We start from the raw sequence: 23,389 nt of genomic DNA on the forward strand, positions 1-23,389 counted from the left end.
TTACGTCTTGACTCTTCTCTTTCTTTTGTAATGCATGTATATATTAAGGCCAATGAGGTTGGAATTATCACCAGAAGAGGAAGTAGTAGCTTCTATGCACATGGAAGTAATCAGGTATATATTTTGTTTCCACACTTCTTTATGTAATTCAAGGTAGGATCACTTTGTTAGTCTATTATAATTTATACTACGATGCTAGATACATCTTCAGAGAATTGCTATGCCATTTATCTTTGCTAGAGATAGAAAAGTTTTGTAGTTTTCTTATTTTATCATGGTTATTGCTGATAAAAAAAAGAGTTATCATAAATTAATGATATCCATATTAGCCTGGTTGTACTGTTTGGGCTCTTGTTCTTCTTTCATTTAAGATTCATTTTCACTGAGATTCTAAGAAGCCAATGCAGATTCAGTTAGCATTAGTTCTTTATAATTTTTATTATGTGGGGCCTAGATGCCATTTTGGGCGTTACTTCCTCTTCCACTTCATGTCACTTTAAACACTTGCTCAAGGGTCCCATGTTACGAGCATTAGGAGGTAGAACATAGAGAATGCATGCTTTGCCGTAAGAAACTGCATTTCTTTTAAAGGTGACTTTGATCTTGGCATACTTATTCCTTTCCCAAGAATACGTTACATGGTATGAACTCATACTTTTTACCTCTTCTTGAGTAGTATTACCTACAAAGTGTAGTTGTTTCTAACATCCTTCGGTTCTTTCAGCCCCATGAAAATTTTTATATGCAAAACTTTGTAAATTTGTTGAAGAGTCAAGATGTCCTGCTTTTCATTGCATTTATCAAATTTCAGCATTCTTAATTCGAGTCGTGTGTCTATGGCGTTTGCACTTACAGTTTCTTTGCTTTTTATAAGGAGAAATGGGTTTGTTTTGATGGAGGATGCTCATGCCCCACCTGGCCATCGATTTCTAGTGAAGGCTGTTCCATTCAGTAAGAACATAACATTTGGAGCTGAAGGTAATCATGCTTGTAGATTTGAATTGGTCGTTCTGTAGTTACTGTATTTATATCCCAGAATTTAGGAGTATTCGAATAAAATGTACTATCTGGAGTTTTTGTTTTGTTTTGCTTTCTCTGACACAGACGTGAAGGATCTTATTTGTACCCTTGCTGATAATCAAGAAGATTGCTCGATAATTGGCAGTTACAAAATGGACACTTCTGATTCTCTATGTCCATCAAGAGTTCGTGCTATGTTGGCTTCACGGGCTTGCCGGACATCTGTTATGATTGGTGATCCACTGACAAGAAAAGAGATGCAGCGGGTAACCAATAAGGCTTAATGGACAACAAATTGGCATGTCTACATTAGTCCTAGTATATTTTATAAGTCATTTGAAAAATTGAACTTGTTACATTGACATATCTGAGAAATCGTTTAACTAAAACTTAATTCATTGCACATACATGCTAATAAAGTCCTGTGATAACCAAAAGCATTCTAAAGAATGTTCATGTTTTCCCCTTGTATAAGTAATAACAGAAATATCAATGCTTTTTAAAGTTCTTTTGATATATATTTCCATTTGTTTAATTAGCAGTGATATGATAACTACTTGATGATGCTGATGAATGGCATAATATTGACTGTGCTAGAGGACACTTTTTGGTGCAATTCCAGTGTTTAGACATTCATGGTGTTTTATGTTTGTCTGTTATTGCCTTTGTTTTTATGAGAGTTTCTGTATCTTTATTCTGTAAAAATAATCTTTAGCATTATCTAAGGCATGAAAAATTTTTAATTGTCTATTAATCCTAAGGGAAAGGCCAGAGCCTATGTAGTAGATGATTGACCACCCTATGGAAATAGCTGGCATCTCGATCAATTCCAACGAGTTCAACTAATATAGAAATAGGATGAAAGTTTTGGACCCTGTTAACATTGTACTTGTGGAGCAGATCCTTTTCAGAAAGCCCATAGACCTTTTTTTTTTTGTGTGTGTACCGGCATCTCACTACAAACCATGAGAATGCCCGGAATAATCAAGCAAAACACGCTCTAGTGCCGCCGGCACTTGCTCCAAACCCCTCCATAGGACGGCCCCAGAGTGGTGTGCTGCGAATGTGGTGATCCAGTCCGCTGCACTGTTTGTCTCCCGAAAGACATGCATGGCTCGGAAGGAGTCCAACTCTCCCACAAGATAGCAGATATCATAGACAAGACCTCTATGTAGACATGGCTTATCTGAAAATTTATGACTCGAATGAAGTACTTGTTCTTTATGCCTTCTGCCTTTCTGGTTTAGTTTTATTTTTTCACCAGAATATCTGAAATTAGCAACAAAAAGATACTAATCGTGCCTCTCTCAGGTTACCTAGAAGCACATGTGGATTATTAGAATTTAGGGGATGTAGAGCAGATTTTTGTTAAACCTTGAGCAGTTTCTTGGAAACTTGCTTCATATAAGAAACTTGAGTATACTGGATGCTCTCACATTTTGAGAAATAAGAAACACTCTTATTACTCCCAAAAGATTGTGTAACTGACTGCTTGTCAAGAGCATGCCCTCCTTGTTCCAACCACAACAGTCCAGTTAATTCTCCATGTCTTGTTTTAAAAAAAAATGATGTTCCATCTTCTGAAACCAGTATTTCTATTGTTAATATATGAGAATCTCTATATTTCCATTATGCTTTCCTATCCCTTGGGTTTGGTAAACTAGTTGGAACTTAATAACCTAAAAGACACAACAATGGGGCATTGTTAGCTTAGTTTCAATCAAGAATCTCTAAGAGATTCCCATTTCAGTATTAATTTGTTCTGACTTTTTAATTGTTGGGAATTGTGTCCCAAAGCCAATTTTTTGTTAATTGTAAGAAATTGGAGTTTGTATATGTTTTATTAAAATGAATAAAATTTATTCTGGCATTTTTTCATTTATCACAAGTGTTTCATCTTCAATTTGAACTTCTGTGTATTGTGATAAAGTCCTTAGGACTAATTTAGTGGATAAAGGAGGTTTTTATCATTTAGTCCTTAAACCAGTTCACGACCAAATGATGAGCTATCAATTGGACGATAACTATGTCAAGTATAGGTCGTTGTATGCCATTTAGTTGGTTGTCCTCTTAACCAGGAAGTGTAGAGACACTGTATGGCATACAGGTGAGATGTAGGAGTACATTATCACTGAACAGTGACTCACCTGCGGAGCACTCCACTGTCGGAAGTTAGCTCATAAAGCGTATGGGCATAAGCACCCCTTAAATCTGAGACTATCACAGTGACTTGCAAGCAACTCACTGTACTTAAGCACTAGACCTGAATTTTTAATTCAGAGATCGGAAGGATGCTGGGTGCAGTCAAGTACTCGCGAAGTCTGTGTATGAGTCAAGAAGGGATTGACCACTCCAGATTATAGGAGTTGATGTCTCGCTGTGTTTCAATTCAGTAAAACCTTGGCCAGGGTAAACCAAGTGATAGGTTACTTGATTTGATTATTTGAAATACACTATGGATGACCGGACCCAGAGGTCGACAGTCCACTCTGAGGTCATCTTGAGCATCAATGGTCATAGGGATGAATTATGCAGTAACCATACGTCTAGGTTCTTGAATGTTGCTGTGCATATTCGACCTATCTGGACGTCAGGTATCATTACTATATGGTCACCTCGATTAGTGCATGGAGTGGTCCATGTACTACCGGCTTAGTGTTCGAACCTATCGGAGTCACGCATATTAGTCAAGCTAAGTAGGAAGGTCTTGACCCAATTTAATTAAGAATTAAAATTGTGGGTCATTTGAAATTTGGTCCTGTCTATGTTCAGCTAGCACTGAACATGAGGTACATGCTAAATTTCATGGATGAACAACTAATTAAGTCTGTATTCAGGGTCGATCAAGTTTCAATTAATGTAATTAAACATGATCAGGACTCAATTGTTGAGATTGAGTTTGATTGGGTCTCAATTAGTGTAATTGGGCTCGATCACGATTTAATTGGGATTTAATTCCGTATTTGTTTTGATCTAAGTCGGACTTGGATCGAGCCAAGACTGGAGCCAATTGAACCTCCCATGAGTCGGACTCATATAGAATTTTTTAGGATCAAAAATCATTCAATTGGGCCATCAATTTGGTTTAGAACTAAGTGAGTCAATTAGGCTAACCCATTTAATTGAACCGGCTGACCCAATCCAATTTTTAATAACCTATGGACCTATGGACCCGTGGACCAAAGCTCACATGGACCCTTAACTCTATTTTCCCATGGACCCTTAAGGTTTCTTGTGAGCCGCGATGGAGAAAAGCCTGGGAGGAGAAAACAGAGCCTTATTCCTCCCGGCTTCGTCTCCACACCACGTCGCCATCCGAACTCCGTTCGACTTGCCGTCTGGACCGGAATGTCCAGTTTTTGAACCGGCTACATTCCGGTTCAATTTGATTTTTGAAATCCGGCTGTTATCGGATGGATTTACTATTTTTCCCCACGTTTGTTTTTGAAACGAACGTTATGAATTCATAACGTATGGATTCGTAAAGGCAGTCAATTACTCCGATTAAATCCTCTCAGCATTGGCCTATAAGTAGGCCACCGTTTCCTCTCGATTAACAGATGAATTGTGAGTGAATCAGAGAGAAAAACTAGAGAGGATTAGTGAAGATTGAAGTCTCTGTTTGTGTATAAAACTCACGAAACATAGAGGCTTAAACGGGAGTTCTGAAGAGAGAGAGAAGTGGTTTTTCTCTCTCAATCCTCTCTCCGGTGGTAAGCATCCAGATCCGGTGACGTGTCCTCTTCTTTCTTTCCTCTGTGATCGGCATCCGAGCTCTCAGGCGTACAGTGAAGATACAGGAGAGAAGCAAGAAGAAGGAAAAGAAAGAAAAGTGTTTTCTTGTAGGGTCCTTTTGCAAAAACTGGTTTTGCAAAATACAGACACCATCCTACCTTCCTACGAAGTTTGGCGTGCGCGCGAAGTAGAGAGCCTGCAGATCTAGGCCTCGCAAAGCAACGTTCAAAGATCTAGATCCGCCCTACCTCGACCAACTTCCGCTGCGGGAACGAGGTATGTTTTACATAAAAGGACCCTAGAAGAAAACACTTTTCTTTCTTTTCCTTCTTCTTCCTTCTCTCTCGTATCTTCACTGTATGCCCGAGAGCTCGGACGCCGATCACAGAGGAAAGGAAGAAGAGGACACGTCGCCGGATTTGGATGCTTACCACCGGAGAGAGGATTGAGAGAGAAAAACCACTTCTCTCTTCAGAACTCCCGTTTAAGCCTCTCTGTTTCGTGAGTTTTATACACAGACAGAGACTTCAATCTTTACTAATCCTCTCTAGTTTTTCTCTCTGATTCACTCACAATTCATCTGTTAATCGAGAGGAAACGGTGGCCTACTTATAGGCCAATGCTGAGAGGATTTAATCGGAGTAATTGACTGCCTTTACGAGTCCATACGTTATGAATTCATAACGTTCGTTTCAAAAACAAACGTGGGGAAAAACAGTAAATCCATCCAATAATAGCCGGATTTCAAAAATCAAATTGAACCGGAATGTAGCCGGTTCAAAAACTGGACATTTCGGTCCAGACGGCAAGTCGAACGGAGTTCGGATGGCGACGTGGTGTGGAGACGAAGTTGGGAGGAAGAAGGCTCTGTTTTCTCCTCCCAGGCTTTTCTCCATCGCGGCTCACAAGAAACCTTAAGGGTCCATGGGAAAGAGAGTTAAGGGTCCATGTGAGCTTTGGTCCACGGGTCCATGGGTCCACAGGTTATTAAAAATTGGACTGGGTCAGCCGGTTCAATTAAATTGGTTAGCCTAATTGATTCACTTGGTTCTAAACCAAATTGATGGCCCAATTGAATGATTTGACCCGAAAAAATTCCACATGAGTCCGATTCATAGGAGGTTCAATTGGGTCCAGTCTTGGCTCGATCCAAGTCCGATTTAGATCAAAACAAATATGAAATTAAATCCCAATTAAATCGTGATCGAGCCCAATTACACTAATTGAGACCCAATCAAACTCAGTCTCAACAATTGAGTCCTAATCATGTTTAATTACATTAATTGAAACTTGATTGACCCTGAATACAGACTTAATTAGTTCATCCATGAAATTTAGCATGTACCTCATGTTCAGTGCTAGCTGAACATAGACAAGACCAATTTCAAATAACCCATAATTTTAATTCTTAATTAAATTGGGTCAAGACCTTCCTACTTAGCTTGACTAATGTGCGTGACTCCGATAGGTTCGAACACTAAGCCGATAGTACATGGACTACTCCATGCACTAATCGAGGTGACCATCTAGCAATGATACCTGATGTCTGGATAGGTTGAATACGCAAAGCAACATTCAAGAACCTAGACGTATGGTTACTGCATAATTCATCCCTATGACCATCGATGCTCAAGATGACCTCAGAGTGGACTGTCGACCTCTGGGTCCTGTCATCCATAGTGTATTTCAAATAATCAAATCAAGTGACCTATCACTTGGTTTACCCTGGCCAAGGTTTTACTGAATTGAAACACAGCGAGACATCAACTCCTATAATCTGGAGTGGTCAATCCCTTCTTAACTCATACACAGACTTCGCGAGTACTTGACTGCACCCAGCATCCTTCCGATCCCCGAATTGAAAATTCAGGTCGTCTAGTGCCTAAGTACAGTGAGTTGCTTGTAAGTCACTGTGATAGTCTGAGATCTAAGGGGTACTTATGCCCATACGCTTTGCGAGCTAACTCCTGACAGTGGAGTGCTCCGCAGGTGAGTCACTATTCAGTGATGATGTACTCCTACATCTCACCTGTATGCCATACAGTGTCTCCACACTTCTTGATTAAGAGGACAACCAACTAAATGGCACACAATGACCTATACTTGACATAGCTATCGTCCAATTAATAGCTCATCATTTGGTCGCGAACTGGTTTAAGGACTAAATGATAAAAACCTCCTTTATCCACTAAATTAGTCTTAAGGACTTTATCACAATACACAGGAGTTCAAATTGAAGATGAAACACTTGTGATAAATGAAAAAAATGCCAGAATAAATTTTATTCATTTTAATAAAACAGATACAAACTCCAATTTCTTACAATTAACAAAAAATTGGCTTTTAGACATAATTCCCAACTCCCATTTGAACTAAAGCCAATTTGTATAGTATCTAATATCCATCTTCGATTTGTGATAATCGAACTCCTTTACAGAAAGGGCTTTAGTGAATGGGTCAGTTAGGTTTCCCTTCCATCGATCTTCTGAAGATTGACGTCACCTCGTTCCACGATCTCTCGTACAAGGTGGTAGCGACGCAGAATGTGCTTGGTTCTATGGTAAGACTTTGGCTCCTTCGCTTGTACAATGGCTCCAGTGTTGTCACAATACAAAAGAACTGGACCATTGATTGAGGGAGCAATACCAAGTTGATTTACGAACTTCTTGATCCAAACAGCTTCCTTTACAGCATCTGATGCAGCAACATACTCTGTTTCGCATACGGAATCGGCTACTGAATGCTGCTTTGAACTTTTCCAGCAGACTGCTCCTCCATTCAGGGTAAACACAAATCTTGACATACTCTTATTGTCATCATGGTCTGACTGAAAACTAGAGTCTGTAAACCCTACAAGTTTTAAATCAAATTCTCCATAAATTAACCATTGGTCCTTAGTATTTCTCAAATACTTAAGGTTGGTTTTCACCACCTTCCAATGGTTCTCACCCGGATCAGACTGATACCTACTCGCTACTGCTAATGAGTAAGCAACATCCGGTCTCGTACATGTCATGGCGTACATGATAGATCCCACTGCAGAAGCATATGGGATTCTACTCATATGCTCTCTCTCTTCGGAAGTTGTCGGACAATCTTTCTTAGAGAGAGAAATTCCTTGGCCTATCAGAAGATAGCCCTTCTTGGAATTCTCCATGTTGAACCGCTTCAACATAGTATCGATGTACGTGGATTGGGACAATCCTAGTAACCTCTTAGATCTATCTCTATAGATCTTCATCCCTAGGTTGTAGGATGCTTCTTCCAGATCATCCATGGAGAACTGTGATGACAGCCAGAGTTTCACATTTTGTAATGCAGGGATGTCATTTCCAATTAAGAGAATGTCATCTACATACAAGACAAGAAATGTGATCACTGAACCGTTAGCCCACTTGTAGACACAAGGTTCTTCTTCGTTCTTAACGAAGCCATATGTTCTGATAGTTTTATCGAAACGTATGTTCCAACTTCGAGAAGTTTGCTTAAGTCCATAAATGGACTTTTGTAGCTTGCATACTTTGGACTCGTCTGTGGAAGTGAAACCCTCAGGTTGTATCATATACACCTCTTCTTCCAGCTCTCTATTTAGAAAAGCTGTTCACATCCATTTGCCAGATTTCATAATCCATATATGCTGCTATAGCAAGCATGAACCGAATAGATTTTAGCATTGCCACAGGAGAAAAAGTCTCGTCATAGTCGATACCATAACGTTGACAATACCCTTTGGCAACCAGACGGGCTTTATAGGTCTCCACCTTTCCGTCTGCGCCTCTCTTTCTTTTGAAAACCCATTTGCATCCTATGGGTTTCATCCCTTCGGGTGGATCAACCAGTGTCCATACACTATTGATTTCGATTGATTCCATTTCGGATCTCATGGCGTTAAGCCATAACTCAGAGTCAGACCTCTGTATAGCATCCATATAGGTGATCAGATCCTCATTGTTCTCATCGAGCTCAATAGGATCTGCGTCATGGACCAAAAAATTGTAGTATCTGTCCACTTGACGCGGTACTCTACCAGATCGCCTTAATGGTGCCTGTACACTGGGCTCCTGATTTGATCTAATCAAATCCGGTTCAATGGGTTCAATAGATTGTGTTAATTCTCCTACCTACTGAACTTTACTAAGTTCAACCTTAGAGGCAACAATTTCTTCACCAAGGAATTCCTTTTCCAGAAAGGTTGCCTTTAGTCCTACAAAAACCTTTTGTTCATTAGGAAGGTAGAAGTAATAACCCCTAGTTTTCTTGGGGTACCCTACAAAATAACACTTATCGGACCTAGGACCAAGTTTGTCAGTTTGAAAACGTTTAACATAAGCCGGACATCCCCAAACCCTAAGGTAAGAAAGTGTCGGCTTACGTCCAGTCCATATCTCATATGGAGTCTTCTCAACGGACTTACTTGGAACCTTATTTAGTATTATACATGCAGACTCTAAAGCATAACCCCAAAAAGATAGAGGCAGACTAGTAAACCCCATCATGGATCGAACCATATCTAACAGAGTTCGATTCTTTCTTTCGGACACACCATTGTGCTGAGGTGTTCCTGGAGGGGTCCATTGAGAGAGAATCCCATTCTCCTCTAGATAAGTCAAAAAATTACCAAAAAGATATTCTCCTCCTCGGTCTGACCGAAGGATCTTAATACTCTTCTTAGTCTGTTTTTCTACTTCATTACGAAATCGTTTGAACGTTTCAAATAATTCCGACTTATGATTCATCAGATAGACATACCTATAACTAGATAGGTCATCTGTGAAGGTTATGAAGTAGGCATAACCACCTCTGGCACTTATGTTCATAGGTCCACATACATCAGTATGTATGAGGCCGAGAACATCGCTGGCTCGTTCACTCTTTCCAGAAAAAGGTGATTTGGTCATCTTACCAAGAAGACAGGATTTACAGGTTGGCAATGATTCACAATCATTGATTCTAAAATGCCCTGTTGGGCTAACCTGTTTATCCTGTTTTTGTTTATGTGACCTAGCCGGCAATGCCATAAATAGGCTTAATTGACATTATCTAACTTAGGGCGTTTATTAGAAGTGTACATTACATTCACAGGCAGTGATAGAGTATAAATGCCATGTTTCAATTGTCCACGAAAAATTTTAATGCCATTCAAAATGATATCACAAAAATTTTCTTTTATTGATAAGCAATCATTTTTGGCCAAAAGACCTACAGAGATGACATTCATCAAAAATGCTGGACAATAATGACAATCATCTAATATGACTACTCTAGATTCAAAAACAAGCTCAATGACTCCTAAAGCTAGGACTGGAACTGATTTTCCATCTCCAACGTTCAGGAATCTTTCGCCATTCTTGAATCTGCTACTAACTTGAAGTCCCTGCAACGAATTGCAAATATTGATTAGACTTCCGGTATCTAATACCCAAGTAGTAGAATTATAAACAGAAAAATTACACGGTGTTATCATATAATTATCTTGTGCAGCAACTGTTTGCTGTTTTTTTTCTTTTTCTTAGGCCTGTTTGGATCAAGGGACGCTATGTAAGCCGGACAATTCCGCTTCCAATGACCCTGCTTCTTATAAAAGAAGCACTCTGCCTTGCTCTTGTGGGCTTTCTGCTTCTTAGTCTGACTGGGCTTAGAGCCCCTAACACGAGTTTTCTGCACCTTCTTCTTTTCTTTCTTAAAGGAAGAACGTCCTGCAGAAGTCCCACCTACTACATTCACCAACTCCTTTTGGAGTTGGTAATCCTTCTCATAGGTCTGCAGTAAACCTAGCAAACCATGATAGGATACTTCAGGCTTGGTCATTCTATAATGACTAAGGAAGGTCAGGTAGGACTTGGAAAGTGAGTTCAAAATGACATCCTTTCCCAATTGCTCGTGCAAAGGAAAGCCAAGTTTACTCAGGCAATCGATTTGTTCGATCATGTACAATACATGATCGGTAACTGATGTCCCTTCCCTCATGCAGGCATTAAATATAGCGCAGGAGGTCTTATGTCGTTCGACATCGTCAGGAGTGCCGAAGGACTCCAACATTTGAAGGATTTCCACTGGCTGCGCTTCCTCGAATTTTCGACTAAACTCGTCATTCATCGATGCCCTCATGATGCAGCGCATTGTAGTGCGATCGTTGAGCCACTTCTGATAAGCGTCTTTGATTGCATGTGGTGCATTAGCTGTAGGTTCTTCAGGTGCAGGATCCAATATCACATACAAGATCCGCTTGTACTCTAATACAATTTTCATCTTTCGATACCAGCTATCGAAGTTGGGACCATTAAGCTTATTATTGTCTAATAGTGTTCGGAGGGACAATGAATTAACCATATCTGAAAAATAAAGGAAAACCCAACTAATTAGTATATGATTTATTTTAATCCTAAAGATTTGGACTTTAGTCTAAAGTTTTCTCCCACTATTTTAGTCGAATTAATAGCCTCTACCTTTAATTCGAGGAATTACTTTAATTTCTTAGCGGGTACTAGAATCCACATAGATTGCATACGGGCCCGAGGAAGGCTCGGCCAACCCATGTGCACCTAAGGGTAGGTACATTACCAATTGTTTCTCTAAATAATTTCTAGTATTCAATTTTGCCTCAGGTGGTAATCAGTAGGCGGAGGCCTCCACTGAAAATTCTGGTTAGGTCCAACCATTAATAAACTAGCTCAATGACACTACCTAATGTATGATTAGGCCCAAGAATGGCTCGGCCAACCTAATCACAATTAGATAGCTCAAAAAAACTATCATATAATGAAAAATAATTCCAATATACAGAGGAACATCAGACGGAAGCGTCCTGCATATTCAACTGTGATACTGGACCCATTATCATTCACCCTAATGGAAGGCTATGATCTAGTTATCTATATAACTTTATCATTTTAAGGGCCTAATAATTTAGAGGATTTTAATTGAGATGTGACACAGACCGATAATTCCAAATCCTCCCATTGACTTCACCAAGTCATACAGAGGACTAGCTCTTATTGGTCTATTAGACACCTAAATCAGTCACACTAATTTTTCTTAATGGCATGGGTGAGTGCCAAGTCTCAAGGTACCTTAATCAAAACTTGATCGACCAAATTGGCCAGATAAGAGAGATCATGGGAGGGTTCCGCATTAACCTCTTTCCTAGACACCAACTATGTTGGCCAGGTAAGAGGTAGCCCCAATTAAAAACCATGATCAAATGCCGACTTACCTTAGACACCAATTGGTTTACCAAGTTGATTTAGGTTATCCTTGGAAACTCGGGCTCGACCACTAAGCCACAATCAGATCCAATTGAAATGTTTGGATATGATAAACTACAACTATTGAGTTTGATCATTTTAGAAACCTTGATTTAGTCTAGTTCACCTATTGATTTCAAGATTAGGTCTAACCTAGTCAACTAATCTGATTGTGCTAACCCATGCCCAAAACCCATGATCAAATTTTGAATTTTAAATCTTAAATTCGAATTTCAAATTTTGACTTTTAAATTCAATGTTTAATTCTTAATTAAACTTATTATGATCATGAATTCAGGGTGTCAATGTATTCCAAATATAAACAATTTATATTTAAATTTTGTGGTTATAATAAATTTAAAACTGAAATTTTATTAACATCAATTATGCATAATTTTCACAAAAATAAACTATTTATTATATAATACAAATTAATCTCAATCTTGTGCTAGGACAACCTTTTCACTATAAGGGGTTAACCTTAAGGACAACCTTATGATTCAGCACAAGATTGATATTTTATGATTAAATCTAGATCTAATCTAAATTTAAAAATTAAATCATGCATAATTCTAAATATTATAGGCCAAATTCATCGGCCAACCTGGCTCTGATACCAGTTGTAGGGAAAATTTTCCGAATTGTCCGATAAAATCGGACGCCTGCATGAAAATCAGTTTTAAAATTTTATTTATAATAGTTATAAATATTAAACATAACTTTTAAAACTGATTTTCATGCCTAGCGTCCGATTTTATCGGACAACTCGGGAAATTTTTCCTATATTAATCTCGTTTCTGGATTCACTGGTATTGATTCAATTTAACAGAGCTCTAAGATATATTCCTCTTTTGAAAGAATATGCATCATATCAATATTCAGTTTAACTAATTGATGTATCTATTTCTAAGGGATTCCTCCATAATGACCATGAACAGTTGTTCCTGCAGTGGACAAATGGGACTTTGCTGATCTTTTAACTACAAAATCAACATAAGCTATTAAAATTGACCACCCAACTATATGTTTAGTAAAATCAACTCGATCCTGGACATATTAAAATCCTCGAGGAACTTTTTCAGATAACCCTGACTGACTTGTGTCGTGTCTTCTACATTTGTCTTCTACATTTGAGTAATTGACTGATGATCTAGTATTTTAAATCCTTTATTGTTGATATCATCTGCTTTTTTATTCTTCTAAAACAAATTGGTTTCATGCAGTGCAAGGATGTTGAGTTTAACAATGAGTTGGTTGAATTTCATGTTATGTCAATTGGATATGCTTTTGCTACTGTTGGCTATCTCTTAACAGTTTCCCATTTTTTCTTTTCCCGTTTTTCATTCTTGAGCAGCCTTGTCTATTTTCTAATTATCTGGGATATCGATGATCATGATTGTGTTGTATCCTTCTAGTACGAAGTAAATTGACCACAAGGTCTTTTTTTAAATCAGAACTTATGAAGGCTAAGGATTTCTGTTTTTCGACAACCTAGGTTCTTCAGTAAAGAAAATGGTGGTAAATTGTAATCCATCTTTTCTTTCTTGAATGAGATAGTTTTTTTCTGAACAGCCCTTAAGGTTTCTTCGTTCAATCCTGGAAGATGTATAATTTCATCTAACTGTAACAACTTTAAACATCACAAACATTTTTTATCATATGTGCAGGATGTAGCATCTATATAATTTATGATGAGGCAAATGCCTTAAACAACTACCAAGTCTGCAAATGTTCAAAAGCGAGCTGTTTTCTGTTTTGAACTTAGAAGCCAGAGGTTGCAGAATAATAGAGTCAAGGCCCATTCAAAACATGCTTTCACTCCCACTCAAGGTTTAAAATATGGAGAATCAATGCGGTATTGAACAACGGTAGATAGGGTATGCATCATATCAAGGATCTTACTAAAGGGTATCAATAGGTACACATAGATATCCCTCAACTACCCTCGTTACAGCCTTTTTTAGCCTCCAAACTCTTAACTTTGGTTTTTTTATCATGTTTTTTTTATCTAAATATATATTTGTTGCAAGAAATATTCTTGGAAAATTGAGTTAAGTGCCCTCATCATGGTTTTCTATGTGCGCTGAAGTCGTTAACATACATAGAAATATGCTTGCAAGCTAAAATACATTGATATATATTAAAATTAGAAATGCAAGTTACTAAAAAGAACATGTTCATAATATCATTTAACTAGAGCAGCACCTGCCATCCAAAATCATTCAAAATCAATAGCCTGAAAACAGTTTTTCCAGTGGGAGTGTAGGTAGAACCGTTCTTGACAGCATATATGAAAATCATCCTAAACAAGTATCAATTGCTTGGGTTATTTTTGAATTTACTCTAATTTTCATACAAGTTTAAAAGGATCCACCAAAACCTCAAAATTTATTAATTTTGATCGTCCTCTCATGCTCTAGGATATGAATCCACAGATCAAGTAAGATTCAAATCAAAATTTCATGGAGTTTTTCTCTAGTCCTGTCAATCAACACATATTTGCTTAGTGATGGCACTTTTAGAAAAAGGAATGGGAAAAAAATTACCTAGTTCAAATGAATTTCTCGCACAATATAAAAATCCTTCAAGCAGTTTGCCCCAAATTCCTCTCATTTTTCACCTTTAAATAGTCGAAAACAGGAAAGAATCACCCTTTCACCCACTTCTTGAGCAGCATCCAGGCATACCACTCTTTGTAAGCGGTTCTGGGTGAACCAACCACAGTCCGCCTTAAAACCACTAGATGCACCCTCAGTTTGATTGGTTGGCGAGACGGTTCCGATGATTTTCATCTGAATCATGCCTCCCTGTACCAAATTGAGTTTCCTTGTACTGAGGATGCCTCAGTATAGTACGTACGGAGGTATGTGCCAAGCCACTCAGTATTTCAAATCTTGCTCTGACTCCAGAGCCAATTCACTTCACTTGACTCTGGTAAACATGACATTCTCCTTTTTTTTCCCCTTTCTTGTCTTGTTCCTGTCCTAGCTTGTTACTTCCAAACTGATAGTTGAAGAAAGAGTGATTAACAGATTCTGATCGAAGAGGATAGCATGTAATTAAGTAGATAGAAAGAGGGAAAAGCATCTCAATTCAAGAAATTTCAGAAGGCTGTGCTGAGGGCATTAAATCAATCAATGGTTCAAATAAAATTGGTATGATAATTTGTAAGGTGCTCAAAGTAGGATAGATTTACATGGCACTTAGAGCAAAATTTTGCACAAACTGATCATTGCCAACTTGTGCCAACCATCTGCTGATTAATTTGAAGATCATTCTGATATTAAATAAAATTAACTTAAATTGGTCCAATGTCCTGCTTCCCATCACTTTTTGAGTTGTCAAAATTTCATTATAATAATAGAACTGTAGCTCTTTGAATAGCACCACTCCTCATGTTACATGACCAGCAATGGAGAACAGTATCTCTGAACATGGATAGCTAACTATTTCATGCCAAGATTGATTTTTCCAGAGCTAAATGATATAATAAACCAAATAAAAAAATCTAGGTGTGTTGGCATAACTAACAGATATTCATGATCTTTCTTGGTCACATGGTCAAACCTTGACCTGGAATTTGCTGCAAATCAGATGAACTAGAATTCTTCTGAGTGGACTCCTTATTTTCCAAAGCAAAGTGTTTCAGCAATATAGTAAGATTGGTTCAATGATTGTCTAGTGTAAAATGCGTGAAAAAATGATTTTTTTTTTAATGAAAGGGCAACTCAGTGAATAAGGTTCCCGCCCGCAACCTTACCCTCATTTGCGGAGAGGCTGTTTTTATATTTCGAACTCGTGACACCCAACTCACAATCGAGCAATCTTATTGTTGCGCCAAGGCTCACCCTCAACTGATAATGTTTAGAGCATATTTTTTAATCTCTTAGGAAGATGCTTGAGACATCCTTGAAACATGATCTTCTTTATTCTTATGACATCAGAGGTGGTGGCTGCATCACTTGTTGTTCATAATCTGGTTTTTCTGCCTTCTGAACATTTCCTACATGATCAGCAATACATTTGAAGTGGATTTGCAAAGAATGGATCAGCCTTCTAAAAAAAGTTGCAGTACTATCTTTATCCCTAGGCATGCCTTCTCCATGTTCACATCCGTACAAGGCTAATATTGACTCAAGGTGAGCCACCTGCATTGTTTGCACCACCCTTAACTAGCTCGGATTTCAACAAACTACCCAGTGACTTAGATGATGGGTACTATACAATGTAAATAGTTTGTGAATTCAAAAATTAGAATGCTAAAGGTATTGGAGGAAAAATCAAAAATTAATATGTGGAGCATTGATGCATCTCCTTGAGAAAATGATTCTTATAGTAGCGCGTGCATTAAATTGATAATATAAAATTAAGACCTTATTTGTCATAACTTGCATGGCTGGATTGGAAGAGTTGCTCCATGATGCTTCAGAAATAGATAATAAAATGCAGAATGTATGTTGGCCTGTTTCAAAGTTAAAGGGCGAGTTGCAAGCTCTTTTATGCAATGATGTTGATCATTGATTACGTACAGCTGCGTTAGGCACTTAAGCATAGGGTCACATTGAGACATTTAATTTCTTGCCATATATGGATAATTGGTGGGTCTTTCCTAGTTTTTGGATTATGTAGAACAGATGCTGCAAAGGGTGTCATGGCTATGTAGATCCAGGTTTGCTGTCTCGGTATCGGACCCATACCGGTGTTACATTAACACTAACGGTACGGTATGGAACAGTACGGTATGGAGTCTTTTTGGCATATCCAGTGTCGGTACGGCACCCGTACCGGATACTGGTACCGAACCGGTACAGACGTACGGCATCCGTACCGGATACCGGTGTCGAACCAGTACGGCACCCGTACCGCCCAACTCGGGCCGATATGGCAAACTATGGTGCGGATGGTGATATACTGTAAAACTATATTTAAAATACTTCTTCCAAGGTAACGTTGGATGGGTACAAATTGGTCTATTCACATACAAAAATGTTTCACTTAGACAAAATTCTATAGAATCTGAGGGTGTTGGATGCTTGGACACGTTAGAGGTTGATGGATCTTATTTTACAGAAAAAAGTAGTTCTCTCTGTCATTCTCTTTTGTCCGCTATGGAGTGCTTCCTGAAAGATTATACAGTTAGCAAATTTCCATGTTATTAATATAGGGGTATAGTCTTTATGCATGAGGTGATCTTGATTAGGTATTGTCACACACACCTGTGTATGTGAACATATTGACACGTTTTGACAAATTTCTACAACTTCAAGGGGCCTTTTGTGAAGTGCTTTCACACATTAAAGAATTCTTGAGGTTCACCATGGAAGCTATATATTCCTTCATCCATGCGGCAATACTAATTCTGGTGTAAAAGTAATCCCGTTTTCTTATCAAGTTATGAGGAATAAAACAACATCCAGATGTAAGAGGAAGTTTATTTAATCACCTGAGACAAAAGTTTCATGTTTTTTTTCGTCACATTTACATGCTGAGGCCATTTGACAACCCCTCTTCCTTTTATTTGTTACAAGTTTTTCTGATTACTTAAGATCATGTCATTTGCAATACAACAGCTTAATATCCTGCATCATTACCCAAAGGAGCATTTTAGTACTTGGAGGTGTTTGTGTAAACCAGGAGAAAAAGTTTTCTTGAAAATCTTTGGACTACTACTCATTTGAATATAAATCAGGACAATATGTTCAGTATAACTTTCAGAATCCAATAGACATATTGGCAGAATTTCAGGACTCAGATAAGCATTTTAAGCCCCAGTAACAGTGAGAAGACTTATATTTTCCATCAATATGCTACCAACTTTTCTGTATTTTATTCTGCAATAAACCACGTGATGTAAATGAATTAATTAAACTGAACCTATTTACATGTATATGGCATATGAATGACATTTATCTTTTTAGTGTTTCTATGAAGCCAATATTTGTGTTTGATTTCTATGAGTCCACAAGTTTTATTATATAATTGTTTAAGTGAGTAGATACTTATCTAGGTTACTTTCCGTCATCATCATTTTTTCTTCAGATACTTCATGATTTGGCGGACCTCAAGTCCCCCTGGAATTGTCCTCATGGTAGGCCCACCATGCGTCACCTGGCAGACTTGATCAGTATTCACAATGCAAGGTTAGAATTTGCCGACTACATCTGGTAGTTACCTGACAATTACATTCTTGTAAGCACTCTTATAAGAGCAAACTAAATTTGAACCTACGGCCTCAAAGATGGGAGCATCCTCCTTGACCGTTAATGGGTCAGAAGCAATCTGCTTTCATGAACCCATTTAACAAAGTATGCAGTTGCTTTATTTACTGGTAAAGAAAAGAATGTTTTTTTTCCTTTTGTTTCTGTCTGTTCTGAGATTTTAGTTCCAAGTTATTTTTCATGTTGCAGCTATGGTAACATGCACTCAGCAGCTGAGATTATCAAAATTTCCTTCCTTGAACTATGTTTCTGATATAGCTATAAATAGATGACCACTAGAGCACAGTGCACAAGTGTAAGTGAAAATGATATTTCAGAATGAGCTCATTACCATGGGCTTGCACTTTAAATCAGGTCTGCAGGGCATTTAATTTTTGTGGTACAGGGTACTTCTTAAACAACCAATAATGTGCTTGTTGGGAACTTGTAAAATCTGAAAAGTGACATGTTATTGGATGGTGGATTGAACAGAAGACCTAATATGAGAATCTCTCTCCCACGGGAGTAGAGTTGAACCAATTTCCATGTATCAAGAGGTAACCTCAAGACATGCGGATCTCCATTTCTTCCCAATAATGTTATATTGAGTAATCACTTCCTCTGTGTAATATGAAGAATGTTTAAAACCTGTCTCAGGGGCTTCCTATCAGTGGCATTTGCACACTTCTTGCATAATATTAACATGAAAATTTATGTCTTTGCAGATTAAAAGTGGAGTGATTTCTGGTCTGGCATCTGTTTTCCACCCCTGGAGACACTGGTGGTTTTTGTTGCCCTGTATTCAAGATTTGTGTTCTTGTTGTGGGTGATGTTTATGCTTTCTTGTATCTGTATCAGTATTATTAGTTGAAACATAAAAAGGTTATTCTTTTTTTTCTCTCTAAATTCTGAAGATGGATTGATTGCCACTCATACTATGGGAACCATCAGCCTCTGTGCAATCACGGCATGGCACTCTGGGGAAAGCTTTTAAGGTGCAACACAAGCAGCACAGCATTCCAGCTGTTCATGAATAATTGAGGAAGTAGACTGCTTTGTCTTTTGTTTGAAGTTTTGCAGCCTCATTAGCCAGCTCAGTTCATCATTTCCATGCCTCAAATACACTCTTTTATTTATATCAAGTTGTTTATGTTTCTTTTGAAAGATGATATATTCCAGTTTTGCAGTGAAATTTTATTTAGCTGGCTTCCTTGATGAAGAGAATGTGGCTCCAGTGACTCAGACAACTCAGGGCTGACATGGACCATCAGAAAAATTCACCTTCTTGCAAGACAATGGGCTTCTGTATTTCTTTGGTATTTTCCATGAGAACATTGAAGCCTTGAACATGCTCCAAATCTCAAAGTCCTCAAGGATATCTGAGAAACGTAAGTGTTCAAAAATCTTTTCCTGAACAGATCCTTCCAGGGCTGTGATGCAGGCAAAAGTCTAGAATGGATTGTTGTGATTCTCGATTTCATTTAGGTGTCTTCCTTTACTCGTGTTATTTAGTAAATATACTCCAAGCTCGGCCTGAGTTTTAGATTCTCAGGCCTGTATTTAGTATCCATGCCCATTAAATTTCGGGCTGGTCTGGGCGGGCTGGGTGGGCCATGATCAGCTCTATCTCCACTGCATAACCACAAGCTCGACAGCCAGAATGAGATAATTAGACAGAAGACTTGGGAGTTGGGAGTAAGAAAATATGAATCAAACATAGCTGAAAAGAGTTCAAAAAAAAAATAAAATCTCAAATATAAAAATATAATATGCAAAAGAATATCAGGAAATAAGATTTTGAACTCATAAAATGTGTTTAACTCTATCAATTTGTAAATCTAAAAATTCTCTCTTGTTATTTTAATTGGAAAACTCAAACATTTGTAAGAAGAATAAAATCTCCAAACATTTGTAAGAAGAATCTATCTATTTATCTAACTTATCAATATCCGAAAGTGAAAAATAGCGCAGGAAACCTCCAAATATTAGTAAAGAAGCTGTAATTCAGTATCCTAATATATCAAGAAAGAAAACATGCAATAAAATATATAGTATACATGAGGGGAAAATGCAATTGATTGTCACAATCTAAACTTTAAAAGTGGATCTACTCCTATGCCACGAAAAAAAAAAAATCATCAATGCTTTGGAATATTATATTTTAAAATTTATCTAGCATGTTATTTATTTCAAATTTTAGTTTTTAGAATTAACATCTTCCACCAAAAAGGTAATTTTTCTAATTCCAATTCTAACTAAAAAATTATAAAATTATTCAATTAAGATTTCCATTAAATAGGGATATAGGGGAAGCACCCATTGTTCAGTTATTTGGATCGCTTTGTGTTTCCATTTTTTAGGATTCAAAATATTTTGATATGTAAATACAAGCTAAAATGCTATGATCCTGCATTTTGCAAGTTTCTTGCATTAGATAACACCACCACTACCTACAAGAAGAAGAAAGAAAAAAATGAAAGGTATTACGAATTTTGTATAAAAATCTACTTAATCATTAATTTCATAGAAAAAATGATTTTTTTTTTTTTAAGAATGATACTTGTTTTGATATCATTAGACAATTTTGTCCCTAGGCCCAAGAATGAGGCTTGCAATATACAAAATTGGAAATGCTCTATCTGCCTTTTAGATTACCCCTCCTCTTGTGCTGGGGTCTAACAGTATTATGGGCTCTCCCATCTTTCCTCCCAAGGGGGAAAAAAGCTTTCTTATAAAATCAATATTTTTGTGGCAAAAGGTGAATTTTTCATAAAAGAGTGAATCTCATAACTTCTAGAACTTTTAAGTAATTGAGTATTATATCAGGGATCTTTAAATAATTTTCCTACACATGATTCATAAGTTTGGCAAGTTCAGCCGATTTCATGGGGAAGCAGGGGCTTACAGTTAATTTATTGTTGGAGCAGGTATCTGGAATAAATTTCATCGGCCTACGGAAGTCGGTATCTGCTTGCCGACTTTTTTCGATGTTTGGAATATTACATGTTAACCCCTCATATTTCGATACGAAGTTAAAAAAAAAACCCATTCTCCGTCCTGGAACCCTACCGCCCTGCGTTTTTTTTATTCCTTCGCCCGTCGCCGGCGACTCTTAAACTGTAAAACCTAATGCCAATTCGAAGGGAGAGAGGGGAGGGAGAATAAAGCGACGAACCGCCTTCTCTTTGGATCCAAAGGGTTCCAAAGTGGTGGCGACTCCGGCGGTGGCGATGGTGGTGTCTATCGTCGGCGGCGGAGCCGGAGGAGGATCGGCTCTTCCACCAACAGGTCATAGGCGACCATGTAATTAGTTAATCTTTCTTTCTCCCTCTCTTTGATTACCTTTGGGCCCGCCTCCCCCCGCCGTCGATCGCCACCACCCACCGTCATCTCCTCGTCTCCTTCGCTATCCCCCGATCCAAACCCTAGAAAGATCCAATCGCTCTAGCGTATTCCTCCGGTGGTCTCGACCGATTCTTGGGCTGTCCGACCTCTGCTCCTTCGAAATCATCCGATCTTTGGTTCCTCGCTTTAACTCCGATTCGCTGATCGTCCGAAAGAATGTCTCTTTTTATCTCGTTCCATCGTCGGAGTTCGGAAGGAACAAATTCACACGAAAAAAGGAAAAAAAAGTGGTGCATTTCTTGCTGACGTTTCCCTAGATTTTTGGGTTCTCTCTATCTCGGATTGGAAAAAAAATGGTTCTTTTCTTACCTTCTTAGTGACTTCTTTCTATTATACCTTCGATGCTGTTTTCAAGCTTCCTTTCTCTTTTCTAAAGACGGAGCAAGGGCATCCGATGGTAAGATCCTTAATTTTCTTGTTGTTTGGGGTTTTTTCCTCTCATTCCCGTCCTTATGGTAGTGTATCTTACAGGGTTCACGGTCTTATTCTTTTAGACTGGAATTCATGGTTTTATTTCGGTGGCGCTTTCTATATGGGTAGTTTTTCACCGGGTTGAAGAATGCGGAGAGTTACAAGGGGCACTTGGTAAATTCTGATGCCTGGATGACATTCACCTCCCGGAGGTTATCTCTACTTCAAAGGTGATATCTTGATCTTTTCTGCATCCCATGTGGGTTGAATGCTGCTCTATGAGGGCCTAATTTAGTATGCTGTGGTGTTTGTTAGAATGGCAGTAGGTTTTGGAGGATGCCTGAATGTTATCTATGCAGGGCCAGCCCGAGGCCTCGGCCCAAAGAAAGGCCTCCGGGAGGCAAAGAGAAGATAACTACAGAAGGAAGGGAGTAGGCAAAAAGGCACCAACTTGCGATGCAATAAAAAGAGGAGAGGAGAGAAAGAGATTGAGAGAGAGAGAGTGTGAGAGAGAGAGGGGGGGGGGAGGGAGGTTCCTTGCCCTATTTTCTGTGTCTGACCGTGACCAAAAGGAAGCAAAGGCCCTATATAAAACGGGAACATGAGCTGGCTACGAGCCTTCCCCCTTGATGGAAGGGAGGTGGAGAGCTTCCTGGCCTGCTGAGGGGCAATTTGGGAAGTTGGGGACAGTAGTTTTGTTTTTGGTGGAGAGAAAGAGAGAGGAGGGATTTGGTTGGTTGATACACATGTCTGAAGCCACTCTTATCTTTCATCCCTTCTCTTTTTGGTTTTGGTCTTGGTTTTCCTTCCCTCACATTACTCATGATCCAGCTGGGCCATCAGGAAGAAAGATAGGGGGATTGGAGATGGACTTCTTGGAGGTTGGAGATTCTTTTAATTTTCTCCTCTCTGTTTCTTCTCCCCTCTTGGGTGGTAGAGAGAGAAAAGGAGGGGGGGTGTTGTTTGAATGGCTGCTGCTGTGCTGTGATGTTGCAGTTGCTGCTTGGGTACTCACTTGAAGGGGAGATGGTAGGATGGGACTTTTATTAATTAGATGGAGTGAACCGTCGCAAATTCGAACTTGCGTCGAAAATGCTCTTCATTCCTCTGTCTCGTTTCCGTTCATACGTATGAAATAAATTACATTACTTCTCATAATGCCCCTACTTTCTCTTATAGAGAAGTCCCTTTCTAGACAAATTCTTTCCTTTACCTTGACCATGAAGTGCCATGGGATAACCTTTTCCTATTCTGCTCTTGCTTGACATGGTAAACAGTATTACCAAGCATTATCTCAGTTATTTAATCAGTTTCATGGGCCCTTCTTTTAGAGTAAGAACTTTTCCGTGCTTCCATTCAAGAATTATATTAAACTGA

The 23,389-nt window shown here is 38.5% G+C and overlaps 1 protein-coding gene across 23 annotated transcripts in view; it reads left to right on the forward strand.

Annotated features, from left to right (window-relative positions):
- Positions 1–23,389, forward strand: part of PMS1 (DNA mismatch repair protein) — a 65,718-nt gene that overhangs the window by 34,031 nt on the left and 8,298 nt on the right. For 9 of the 23 annotated variants that reach the window (XM_088716936.2, XM_088716924.2, XM_088716941.2 and 6 more), the window contains 5 exons: positions 49–114; positions 875–978; positions 1,105–1,286; positions 18,039–18,139; positions 18,922–19,584. In XM_088716936.2, the coding sequence (XP_088573062.2) occupies positions 49–114; positions 875–978; positions 1,105–1,286; positions 18,039–18,139; positions 18,922–18,937 (469 nt within the window). In that variant the 3' untranslated portion in view covers positions 18,938–19,584. Of the gene's footprint in view, positions 1–48; positions 115–874; positions 979–1,104; positions 1,287–13,666; positions 13,918–18,038; positions 18,154–18,406; positions 18,754–18,921; positions 19,585–23,389 lie in introns of those variants that run through there. The other 14 variants (XM_088716938.2, XM_088716923.2, XM_088716925.2 and 11 more) reach the window with 6 other exon arrangements.

The sequence above is a fragment of the Phoenix dactylifera genome, chromosome 2 (assembly GCF_051530095.1).
Source record: "Phoenix dactylifera cultivar Ajwa chromosome 2, Ajwa_hap1_PhDact_Kaust_v1.1, whole genome shotgun sequence".
Taxonomy (NCBI): domain Eukaryota; kingdom Viridiplantae; phylum Streptophyta; class Magnoliopsida; order Arecales; family Arecaceae; genus Phoenix; species Phoenix dactylifera.